Below are 11,938 nucleotides of genomic sequence, written 5' to 3' on the forward strand. Positions count from 1 at the left end.
ACATTGTGCAGGATGCCTCCCAGACCCAAGCTGGCACCAGTGCCAAGTCGGGCTACTTTGACAGCAATAGGAAATTAATACTAATAGATGAAATTTGGAAAAAGTCAACAGTTTATTAACAAGCAGAATGCCTGAAAAGCAAGAAAAAAGCCTAGTGACTTCTAGATATCAAACTATCAGACCTCACTGTCCCCCCACTGGAAGAAGCACTCAAAATTCCAGAGAAAAATCCCCCCAGGACACACATTACAAGATGGCACTGGGTTCTCCCCCAGGAAGAGCAGGAGCTATCACGGAGTAGCTCCAGCAGCAGATGAAAGTTCAGTGGCTCGTCCGGCGTCGAGTTTCTCCCAGTGCAGAGCTCCATGCAGTGGGCACGACAGATGAAGCAGCTGGGCTGGAGCCCCTTGGTGTCTTTTCTCCCCGGCGTGGCTCAGCTCACAGACTCTCAGGTTGGGAGCAGGGCCACTCCGCTTCTGCCAGCACGATGTCCCTGGGCTTGGACAAACAGTTTGCTGCCAGGAGAGCCCTGCGGACTGATACACATATCTTTCATAAAGGCCACAAAAACAACTACAAACACTCTGCAGCTTTCAGAAAGGGCTGCAGAAGTCCAGGACAGCTTAAAGTGAGAGGCAGAAGGCTTTTGTCTTGCTCTTGCCTGCAGAATCCTTGATGATCTGATGCAATTTTATTCAGATGTAACATGAGAGCTGAGTTTTTATATTGAAATATTTCATTATATATAACAAGCCTTCGGAGCATGAGGTGCAGGACTGACATGAGAAACCATGAGCATATCCTCCAAAATGACCACCTTAATTGTCCATTTTATTACTCTTGTATTTATTCCACACTAATAAGCAAAACCAAGCTTTGCTTGGAGGTAAAACAGGCATGGGATACACTACAGTCCCTTGCAGGGTCACCAGGGCTGGCAGTGACAAAGCAGGCAATCTGCTTCATTGTGAACCACTACAGAGCTGCATCCCACTGTGTTTTTAAGTAGCATGGTACTATTAAGACCTCCTTTTCTGCATGAGATACAAAAAGGAGGTCCCAAATTATTTTCATGCAAGCATGCAGCAAAGAACTTTTCTCCCAGTGCAGAGCTCCATGCAGTGGGCACGACAGATGAAGCAGCTGGGCTGGAGCCCCTTGGTGTCTTTTCTCCCCGGCGTGGCTCAGCTCACAGACTCTCAGGTTGGGAGCAGGGCCACTCCGCTTCTGCCAGCACGATGTCCCTGGGCTTGGACAAACAGTTTGCTGCCAGGAGAGCCCTGCGGACTGATACACATATCTTTCATAAAGGCCACAAAAACAACTACAAACACTCTGCAGCTTTCAGAAAGGGCTGCAGAAGTCCAGGACAGCTTAAAGTGAGAGGCAGAAGGCTTTTGTCTTGCTCTTGCCTGCAGAATCCTTGATGATCTGATGCAATTTTATTCAGATGTAACATGAGAGCTGAGTTTTTATATTGAAATATTTCATTATATATAACAAGCCTTCGGAGCATGAGGTGCAGGACTGACATGAGAAACCATGAGCATATCCTCCAAAATGACCACCTTAATTGTCCATTTTATTACTCTTGTATTTATTCCACACTAATAAGCAAAACCAAGCTTTGCTTGGAGGTAAAACAGGCATGGGATACACTACAGTCCCTTGCAGGGTCACCAGGGCTGGCAGTGACAAAGCAGGCAATCTGCTTCATTGTGAACCACTACAGAGCTGCATCCCACTGTGTTTTTAAGTAGCATGGTACTATTAAGACCTCCTTTTCTGCATGAGATACAAAAAGGAGGTCCTAAATTATTTTCATGCAAGCATGCAGCAAAGAACTGATCCTGCTCTCCTAATGAAGCTTTGGCTTGGACAATTACACTCTTCCCATTCATCTTTTGATGCAGACACTCCAGGTTTTCCCCCACACAACTACAAAGCTGGCAGTTGCTGTTTCCCATTTACTGTTCTTCCCTAGAGCCAGTACAGTGGCTGCTTTGAAACTAAAAGCTGTGAGATCTGGATATTGTGAAGGAGCATGAAATGCTAATTAAGTTCTCATATTGGTAATCCCCAGCTCTGCACTTCCCAGACCTCTGAAGCAGCAGCAGTAGGACCATGCATCATTGCTGTTTGTGGATGTTCATGTTTCTGGTGAGCCAGAGCAGTGGCTTTGAGGAGGGACAAGAATGCTCCTATTAAAAAAGTGGCTGTGGAAGGAGATGTGAAGTTTCACAGCCATTTTTACGATATTTTAGAAAGATCTAAGAGAATATTGTGGCATGGAGCAGGCCCCTAATCTTGTCTCCAAAGAAATCCCCAAAGGACATATTCACTCTGCTGCTGATGGCAACCCCATAAGCTCATGGTGCAGTTTTCCCTGCAACATGCCACCCTGCCTGGGCTTTACTAGGCCAGGACTAGACCCATAGCTAAGCAAACACATGCAGCCACGTGACACATAGGGTTTTTCCTTCAGAAAACCAAATTAACACATTCACATGCAGTTTCTTCTGTAACATCAGAAGCTGGCAACCATGAGGACTTTGCTGTCAAAAGGTTACAGTATGCACTGGGCCCAGAAGTGTTTTTCACTAAGGCAAAGCAAATTGAAATGTGAAGTTTAAAAGCTTCAAATGACTATGAAAGGAAACTGTAGAATAATTTCTGGAAAGGCATCATTGTCAATGATCATGGAGCCCACCAAGAGCTGGAGTGGAATTCAGAATTGCTTCTTCCAGCTATGCAGGAATTCATTAACCTGGCCAGCACTGGTCCATGGGAACAAATGATCCCATAGCCCTGAGCTGAATGGCACTCAGGCTGGAGTGTAAATAGATTGGAGGAACCCTTGTCACTCATTATTGGCTTCACAGTCCACTCATCCCTCGGCAAGCAAGTTGCAAACAACACAGTTGGACTGCTGTCCTGGGTAAATACACATCCAGATGACTTTTCCAAAGCAGTGCATCATTTCCCAGTGAAATACACAACCTCTTCTTACCTACAGAATTGTGATTGAAAACACCTGTGAGCCAGATCTGTGTGAGATGGTGAAGGAGCAAAGCTTTGCCATTTGGGCACACTCCTCTTGGTTTCTTTGCTCAGGCCTTTGGTGAGCACAGAATACATCTACATGGAAAACTTTTGACTAGACAGGAACTTTGGGTCCATTGTCCCCCCAGCATGTGAACAGCTGGTTCCATTGTAATGCCAAGTAACAAAGAGCAGCACTAATGACACAAAGAAGCCATGGTAAAAGAGGAAGGGGAGCAGCCCAATGAGGAAAGCATGTGGTGAGACACTGGCACATCGAGTGAGCTGCACTCCCATAAGCTCTAGGCTAGCAGGTCCTGGTCTCACATTCTCCTTTTGGTTCATATCAATTTATTTATCAGAAAGCAGGGTGCCCCCAACCAGGGAATGGTTGGCCTCTGACTCCATTGATTCAGAAGGCCGAACAATTTATTAAAAGTGTATTATATTCCATTATACTATGCTATATTAAAGAACACTATACTACAAAGAATACTAAAGAAAAACCCGTGACTATCTTGAGACAGCCAGGACACAGCGTTGACCCAATAAGCCAATTAATATTAACAACCATCACCAGAATCCAATTAGGAACTCCCTTCAAGTAAACAATCTTCCTAACACATTTCAGATGTGCAAAACCACAGGAGCAGCAAGCAGAGATAAAAAATGTTTCCTCTTCTTCTCTCTATACTTCTCCAGGAAAAATTCTCTGAGAAAGAATCATCTCTCTCTCTGTTCAGAGAATGTGAATGCCACATTTATTTAACTTTTTTTTAATCATAAAAAAATATATACAATTAAAAATAATAAAAATTAAATTAAAAATATAATTAAAAATAATAATATAATTAAAAATATATACAATTAAAAATAAGTAATCAAAATTTCAAGATCCAATGAAAACTACATCTAAACTACATCTAAAGATCTAAACATATGTACATCTGCAACTATAAAGCCTAACATATAAATCCTAATCTTCAAAGAGTCTTCATGCAGGCGGCAGCTTCTTCCTGTGCTTGAAGGAATGAGAGCTCTTGTGGACATGAGGCAAGGACTTCGTGGTGAAGAGACAATGGGAAGTGTGCAGAGAAAACTTCTTGGTAAGAGTGTAGCCACTCAGGCCTGCAAAGTGGAGACACACAGTGTAACAGAGGCTGCAATGCAAACCTAAAGCAGCTAAAGGTACATGTTTCATGGGATACATTTCCTGGAAACTTCTAAACATCTGCACAGGGAAACATGCTCCTGCTGGCAGACACGTGAGGCAGGCCAGGGCAAAACCCTGCTGCCCCACTTCCCCAGAGCTACCACAGGAACAGCCTGGCCTCTGGGCTGCCCTGGGACAGCAGGGAGCCCAGAGCCCTCTGCTCTCCAGGAATGGCTCAGCTGCACATGCACCCTCCTGCTCCTCTCCCTGCCCCACAGCTCAGCAGCCCTACAGCTCCAGGGGCGCTGGCAGCAGCACAGCTCCTTGCAGGGGGCACATGCAGGGCCACAACTGTTCCCTGGCAATGTGCACAGCCTCTCTGGGCTGGCACAAGACCCTTCCTCCCACCAGAGAGCAGCCCAGCTCCCACCTTACCTCTGTGTGAGGCTGAGCCATGCTTGGTCTTCACCTTGTCCTCAGTCTGGAGTTGCTTCAGGCCCCCCTTGCCATGACTAGGAAGGACGATGGGCAGAGTGGGGCAGATGCACACGCTTCCTTAATGTTTTGTTATTTTCGGCACAGCTAAAAAGTCACATCTGGAGGTGTCCAACTCAGCACTTGGTCAGCTTTCTGGAGAACATCAAACCTTCACCAGCCCAAAAGGCTGGAGAGGTTTTCCTGCACATGTGGAGGCTTGCTGTCAGCACACTTAATCAGCTGGGTGCCCATCACCTGGCAGAGGGCACAGGCAAGCTTGGTGACCACAGCGCAGACGTTGGCGCTTCGCACAGGCAGCGCCTTCTTCTCCAGGCAGGACCAGAGCACGGGCAGGGCGTAGCGCTGGACCACTTCAGGGCTCCTGGCATAAACCCATTCCACAAGCACTGCGGGACAGACACACAGCTCCTTACCCACCAGCCTCAATGCAAACAAAGATCTACCTCTGGGTTTGTTTCTTGGAGGCCTCTCTGGCCAAGATCAGTGAAATAGCACACAGAGCCCCATGGCCCAGAAATGGGCATTGCAGCTGATCATCCTTGAAACAGAACCACCAACCCCTCAGGACTAATTTCTCCAACCAGAGCCTTGTACCTGTGGCAGACTTTGTACCTTTACTAAATCATTTCACAATCTGTTTTTGCATGAACAATGACTGAAATGTCAAACTTCCTTTTTTTCCTTTAAGAAGTTGTCTAAACCCACACAGAAGATTTGGAAATGCAACCTAGAGAGCCAATTGAGAGATTTCTAATTAAAAGAGATGATTCCATTTTTGTAACTTCGATGTCAAGGGCCAAAAGTCTCATCTGGCTCTTCCCTTTGCTCTGTGGCACACAGCAAAGAGCAGTATTAGAACACACTTCAAAACTCCAGCCCACCAGAGATGGCTGCTGCTTGGCAGCTGGATGAGAAACATCAGTGACTAGCCGGTGTCTTTGGCAGAATGCTTTTGTGGCTTCCAGCAAAGAGCTGTTGCAAACCTCACGGTGTTTTAGAGAATTACGCAGACCCAACTGATATTTTTATGACATTTCCTCTCTCAATGTTAATGGCATTTTTCCTTATAATGTCCACTGAAATAGGGGCAACAGAGAGAGAAAAATAATACACAGGGGGCTGAAATTTAACCAAAACACAAGGGTTTCCTAACATCATTGTCTCTGAAATCTGCTCTCTGCTCATTTTCTGAACTATATCAAACACAGACAAAAATTGACTACCAATATGCTTCTTGCATGGCAGATTTGGCTGAGATCAAAAGCTGAAATATGCTCTGGAGACCATTCTTATTGTCAGATCAGGCAAAATGTTATGCAGTAGCCATTTATTATTCTGTGCTGGAAGAGACTTCATTTTCTCTATGCTGTTAATCCACCAGCACCCTAATGCAACAATTCAACACTGAAACATCTCTTGAAAGTACCCAAAACCAATTCTGCTAAGCAGAAAAAGGGTTATGGTACCCACTTTAAATTGGGAGTTCATTTGAGTTTAAATGTCATTAAAGAAATTGGTGACTACTGAACATGAGGAACAGCTGTCTGTTCCTACTAAATCTCAGAGAGAACATTTGCTTTTCTAAAGTAGTCCTAATTTATGCTTAATTCCTTTATTTGAAAAAGAGATCAAAATAAGTGCAAAACTAAATTCCCTATTGCTGGAGGTCTACTTTTTTCAAATGCTCTTTAAAGGGCCTTTGACATCCTAATCACTAAACATGCCCTTTTGAGATTCCCAATGAAGACACCAAGTGTGTTACACCTTGCATTTAAAGATGTTGGCATAATTAGCAATGGATTTAGCCCCAGTTCATGCAAGGCTATCAGTTGTCTTTTCTACTATCTATTGAGATTATTATTTTTCCATTCCTTGGCTACTGCTGACATAGCAAGCTCCTCTGAGGAATCAATTATCAGCTGCATTTGTAGCATTTTGGACAGTGCAGACACAGGAGGACACTGTGTGCACACCCTGAACTGCTCAGTCCAGTGCCCCTTGGACAGCACAGGCAGGGAGCCCCAGCATCCTGCTTCTGCCCCTGTGCCCCTAAAGCCTGCCTTACACTAAATCTGTGCCTCTAAGACCTGTGTTGAGTTTTGACCTAAGCTGTGACCCCTAAACTCTGCACTGTTCAGCCTCAAAACTTTCCAGGAGAAAAACAAGGATTCTCTGAGAACAAAACAAACTGATTCCCTGAAACAGCTTTTGCCACCATTTTCCCTTGAGGATCACAGATGTCCCTGAGCTTTCAAGAGAGGAGCCAGCTGGGGTATTTTTAGCCCCTCCCTCTCCTGCAGGTGGGTTCTGAGATGCCCCAGTGAGAGCTCAGCCCCCAGGCCAGGCGCTGCCCCCATCTCAAGATGCTGCACAGCTCTGCAGCAGCCAGGGAAAGCCTGCCAAATACATCTGCCTTGGCTATTGAGCAGGAGGGACAAGCTCAGCACCTCCTGATTTGGAGGAGCTACTCTGCTGTCGGTTCACAGGCATTCCCTGTAAATACTCCCTCAGAGACCTCTTGGCTTAGAAGGGGAGGCCATACCTGTGATACGCTCTGTGACATCCAGCAGGGCTTGGCCACTCAGTTTGCTCCATTGGTTGCTGAGGTCTTTCATCAGTGACACTTCATCTACAAGTGAAACACACATTTCTGCTCACTTGTGTGAGGTCATAGCAGAAAGGAGAGTGAGGAAGAGGGAAAGAACATTTGTGAATCCAAAGTTTTCTGCTGTACCAGGAGCTATGTTAAAACATTTCACATCAGGGACCTCAAGAGTTCAGTCACATGGAAGCAGTGAAAAGGTTTTGCATCCCAGAGCAAAAAGGAAGAAGCCCATATTGGGACACAGAAAGGCACTGAGTCAGGCAGTTTGTGAGTTCACAGAGGAGCTGAGGTGGAGAAAGTGGAAACTCCCCTTGAAGACCTGTCTTTTCAACACTCCATTTTTCAGGCATTTTCAGAGCTGACATAAATCTGTGTGGCAAAGGAATTTACAGCAGCCCTTGCCTAGGCAGGTATTTGCTGTTGCCATCTTGCCCCATGCAAAACAACATGTGGAACAAGGCATCATTGACAGCTGGATTGAGACCTGTTTGCTCTAAAGAAATGAACTTGGTGAATCATCAGTTCCCCTTTGGAAAAAGACAAAGAAGAAACATGGGAAACAGGCAGCTAATGCCTCTAATGTAGAGCCTTCCAGGTGGCTGCTCTGCAGAAGCTCTGGTGGTCCGGTGTCTCTCCATGCCAACAGCAAAGCTGTCCATTTGGGAAGTCAGACGGGGCCCAAGCAAACTCCAAAACCCCTTGGCCTCTGAATTGTAGCAAAGCTGGAGTCCAGGCCTTGCTCTTCAGACAAGCAGCACAGAGCCAAGGGAGCCTGGGACTGTTGGGAAATGCTGCTGCACATTCCAGCCTGTTGGGGATGGTGCATAAGGACTGCACCTGCACAGCTTCTGGTGGGTGTCAGCTGGAGCCTTCCACAGACAACAACAGCTCCCAAGGCACTCAGCGCTCTCTTGTGTGGGACAGACAGAGACACAGTTGAGGAGAGTCCATGCCAGGGCTCAGCCTTACCTAAATGAGCAACAGATTTGTCCAGTGCCTTCACAGCTGCGGCATGAACCCCGGGATCCTTTGAGTTCAGGTTCTTTGTTATCCCTTCAACCAAACAGAACATCACCGGGTTCAGGGCATCTTCCAGGAGTCCAATGATTTCTGCCAGCGCGTCCAGAGCCTTCTGCTTCACTTTCTTGTGGCTGTCATTTATTCTCAGGATAAAATAATCAAAAATCTGTGAAGAGAACAAATAACATGAAAGCTGGATTAAAATGACCTTGTTTGAAGAGGGGATGTAGAAATGAGCACTCAGCAATATAAAAGACGAAAGTGATCTTTTCTGTCAGGTCAGCCCATGCTTGCACAATTTCACTGTTTTTCTCTGGGCCACTCACTGGAATGGTTGCTCAATTTGATGCTGCTGGAAAGATTTTCTCCTGTTTTTAAGAGGTTTGGTTGGGGCCAGAAAAGTTCCTATGGTATTTCTCTCCATCTATAAATCATTAAATCAATTCCATTTATTACTGTAAAAGTCTACCTTCGCTTTACAAGTATGGAAGCTGATATTAACAATGCCCATTCTTCTATGCAATTGCCTCAAGTACTAAGGGCAATTATGATTTTGCCAAAACTGTGGCCGGAGGAGATTTAAGTTTTATTTTGTTTGTCTCAGAACCTGTGGCTAGAGAAGGACAGGCCTCTGATCAACTCTTCCAGGATCCAGACCATTTGTCTAACTAACACATGGACTTCTGAAATGTAATAAGCTCTACAGTTCTCATTAGAGCAGGTTCAGTCTCTTGACAGCCACATCATCAGGCACCATTTTCTGGAACAGGGAAAAAACCAGCTACTGGGAGGAGAAAGGATAGATCTGCCCTTAGCTGTTTTCCTCCTTTTCCAAAGAGAAAAAAGGTCCCCCAAAGAAGGATGAGCACCATCTTTACCAAGGGGAATAGGGATGAGGATGGAAATGAGTAGCTAGAGTTGTGCCTGTGCGAGACAAAATGTTGTTTACAGAAGTACCCTTTCAAAAATAACTGGGTTTAAACCAACCCAGCCTGAAACTTCTCTTCCCCATGAAAACCTATTTTTTGTCTAGAGAATAACTGCCATGCTTTCAATGGCTGGATTCCCTTCACTTCACCCAGCTAGCAGTAGGAGACAGCAGCAGTTGCACCAGCAGAAAATTCTGCCATCATCTGATGAACAGCAGCAATAGGCACCTGCCAGACAAATACAGCTGGACTGAAATAACTTGTCCTGAAGCCTGGACCTGAATTAAATTTGTCTGGGTAAGAGGGACCAGCCTGTCCCAAACAGCCAGGATGTAGTGCCAAGACACACTGAATTAACTTTACTTCTGCAGGCTTGCAGAAGGAGCAAAAGGAAAGGAGCAATGAAGATACCCTACATACTTCAACAATGTTAGTGGAGATGAGCTGGGGGCTGGTTTTGGACAGGTCTAGGAGGAGTGCCACTCCTTCCATCCGTGTCTGAAACCCCTTGGCTTCCAGGAGATGGTAAAGCTTCTGGAGTGACTCCCTTCCTTCCACAGCTGCAGGTAATGTGACCTGGGCTTTTGCACGGTGGAGGAGGCGTCCGCCAGGGGCAGACTTCACCCTGGAAAACAAAACCAAATTAGGACCTGTTGCTGATAATACAATCAGTTAATTGTGAGCCAAACATCCTGACAAGCTTTCCTAACAATGTGATTTCAAGCTAGAAAATCATGAAGCTCTGAAGAACAATGTGGACCTCATGGCAATCATTATGGGAGACAATCTGCAAGTGACATTCTCACCACTGCTCACTCAGGAAAACCAAGGATGAGATGCACCTGATCTATCTTCAGATGCCTTCCAAGGCACATAGGTCACATTGCTTTGTGGGGAAAGGGAGACACTACTTCCAAGTTTAAATGCCTCCTCATATGGCACCTGTGTGTCTTATAATACGGAAACTCATCACTCTGGAGAAGTGCTTCTACAATCAGGCATGACAATCTGGAAAAGTAGCTCAGATGCATCTGAACAGGTGAACAGGGGCATATCTGAAGGATCCAGAAAATCAGTAAGGGAGATAAAAACAGAAACCAGACATCTCAGAACTACACTCACATTTCGTTTGCTTTCCTAGAGACTAGATGCACAGCTTAACAAATCCACTGGGAACAATTCTCCCGGATCAACCTGTCTCTTCCATGGCACGGGAAGATGCTAGCCATGCTACTGAGGTGTGTGGTCACTTTCCTGCCACCGCTGAGCAGGACAGAGCTAAATAAATTCCCTCTCTTATCAGAGAAGCAAGTAGCTCTGGCACTGGCATGAGGAGACAGCAAGGACCAAATTCCCGTCTTAAACGCTGATTGCAGCACAGGGGAAAATAAACCAAACATGCTGTCCATCAAGCAAACTCTATGAAGGAAAGGAATACCAAGACAAAAGTCCACATTGAAACACCTATTGACCAAAATGGCTCAGGATTGACTTACTCCTTACTACTCAAACTTGGCACAGTTTGAGAGTAAGAAAACCATGAATCAGCCAGGCCAAACCACATGGATGGGAACTGCTTGTTTGGGGAATGGCATCTTGCTTCTAGACTGGGACTTCTCATCAAAACACCCATCTAAAAAGGGTGTTTTATTTATCATTCCACTTGGATGAAAAAAAAACCCTGGCTGAATTTCCTGGTCTCAATTCAGGCAGCAGCAACTCTGCCCTCTCCTAGCCTGCACAGCTCTGCCCTTGCCACTGCACTGGATCATCTGAGCTGCAACCAATGGGTGTCTTTTTGTCACCCAATTTTTGTGGAAAGCCCTCCAGAGAAGTTGTGTTCAACACAATGCAGAAGTAGATATTTTTTATCCTAGAGCATTTGTAGGAAAAGGAAACAACCTCTGGCACTGGTCATCGCCAGCAGAAAGATTTTCCTGTGGAAGAGGCATGTAGAGCTTGTCATGTGCTTTGTTACATGTGACAAAAGTGCTCAGTACCATTTGCTAGAGGGCAATGTGGCCTGGGGCTTCTTCGGGCTGTCATTCTTCTCCACCGGCTCCTTGACAGATAGGCGTTCACCCTTCTGCTTCTCCATCCCCTACAAAGACATAAAGAAACCCCATGAATCTTTAGAATATAAAAAAGAAATTCCCTCTTTAAAACACAAATTAGAACCAGGATCAATGTAGTACCAAGGCTTAGGGAAACACTTCCTAACTTACAGAAATAAACAGACCAGAGATTCAGTGATGCCAACTCTTTGGTTTCAACAGCCCAAGGCAGGTTATGGGTGCTACCACACTGAGCAGCAGTCTAAAATCCCAAATTCATTAGTCTTAAGCATAAATGGGAATAATGCAAACTGATGGGCAATGAGTGGTCTTAAAGGAAGCAGCAGAAAAAATTGGACTCTTTGGCGGTTGGCCCATTGTGTTGGAAGTTGATTTGGTTCAACACTGACTCTCCCTGTGCCTGCACAAAGGCACACTCCCTTCTGTAATGTAGATAAAAAGAATAAAATCCCCCTCCAAACAAACAGATGATTTTCCACTGGATGCTGCTGAATTCACCAAGCTTCTTCCAGCTCCACAGGGCTTGACAGCAGGGCAGTATTCCCAAAAGACAGATAGTCATTGTAGTAACTAGGACTGACTTGGACATCTTTTGTATATTTGGAAATTTTCTTGG

The 11,938-nt window shown here is 45.4% G+C and overlaps 1 protein-coding gene across 1 annotated transcript in view; it reads right to left on the bottom strand.

The window, feature by feature from the left end:
* Positions 1–4,036: 4,036 nt before the first annotated feature.
* Positions 4,037–11,938, bottom strand: part of LOC106632133 (TOG array regulator of axonemal microtubules protein 2-like) — a gene marked incomplete at its 5' end in the record, with an annotated part of 24,051 nt that continues 16,149 nt past the window's right edge. The window contains 7 exons of the mRNA XM_031065662.1: positions 4,037–4,170; positions 4,631–4,707; positions 4,848–5,079; positions 7,236–7,322; positions 8,268–8,484; positions 9,668–9,872; positions 11,248–11,348. Of these exons, the coding sequence (XP_030921522.1) occupies positions 4,037–4,170; positions 4,631–4,707; positions 4,848–5,079; positions 7,236–7,322; positions 8,268–8,484; positions 9,668–9,872; positions 11,248–11,348 (1,053 nt within the window). The remainder of the gene's footprint in view (positions 4,171–4,630; positions 4,708–4,847; positions 5,080–7,235; positions 7,323–8,267; positions 8,485–9,667; positions 9,873–11,247; positions 11,349–11,938) is intronic.

The sequence above is a fragment of the Geospiza fortis genome, unplaced genomic scaffold (genome assembly GCF_000277835.1).
Source record: "Geospiza fortis unplaced genomic scaffold, GeoFor_1.0 scaffold749, whole genome shotgun sequence".
Taxonomy (NCBI): Eukaryota; Metazoa; Chordata; class Aves; order Passeriformes; family Thraupidae; genus Geospiza; species Geospiza fortis.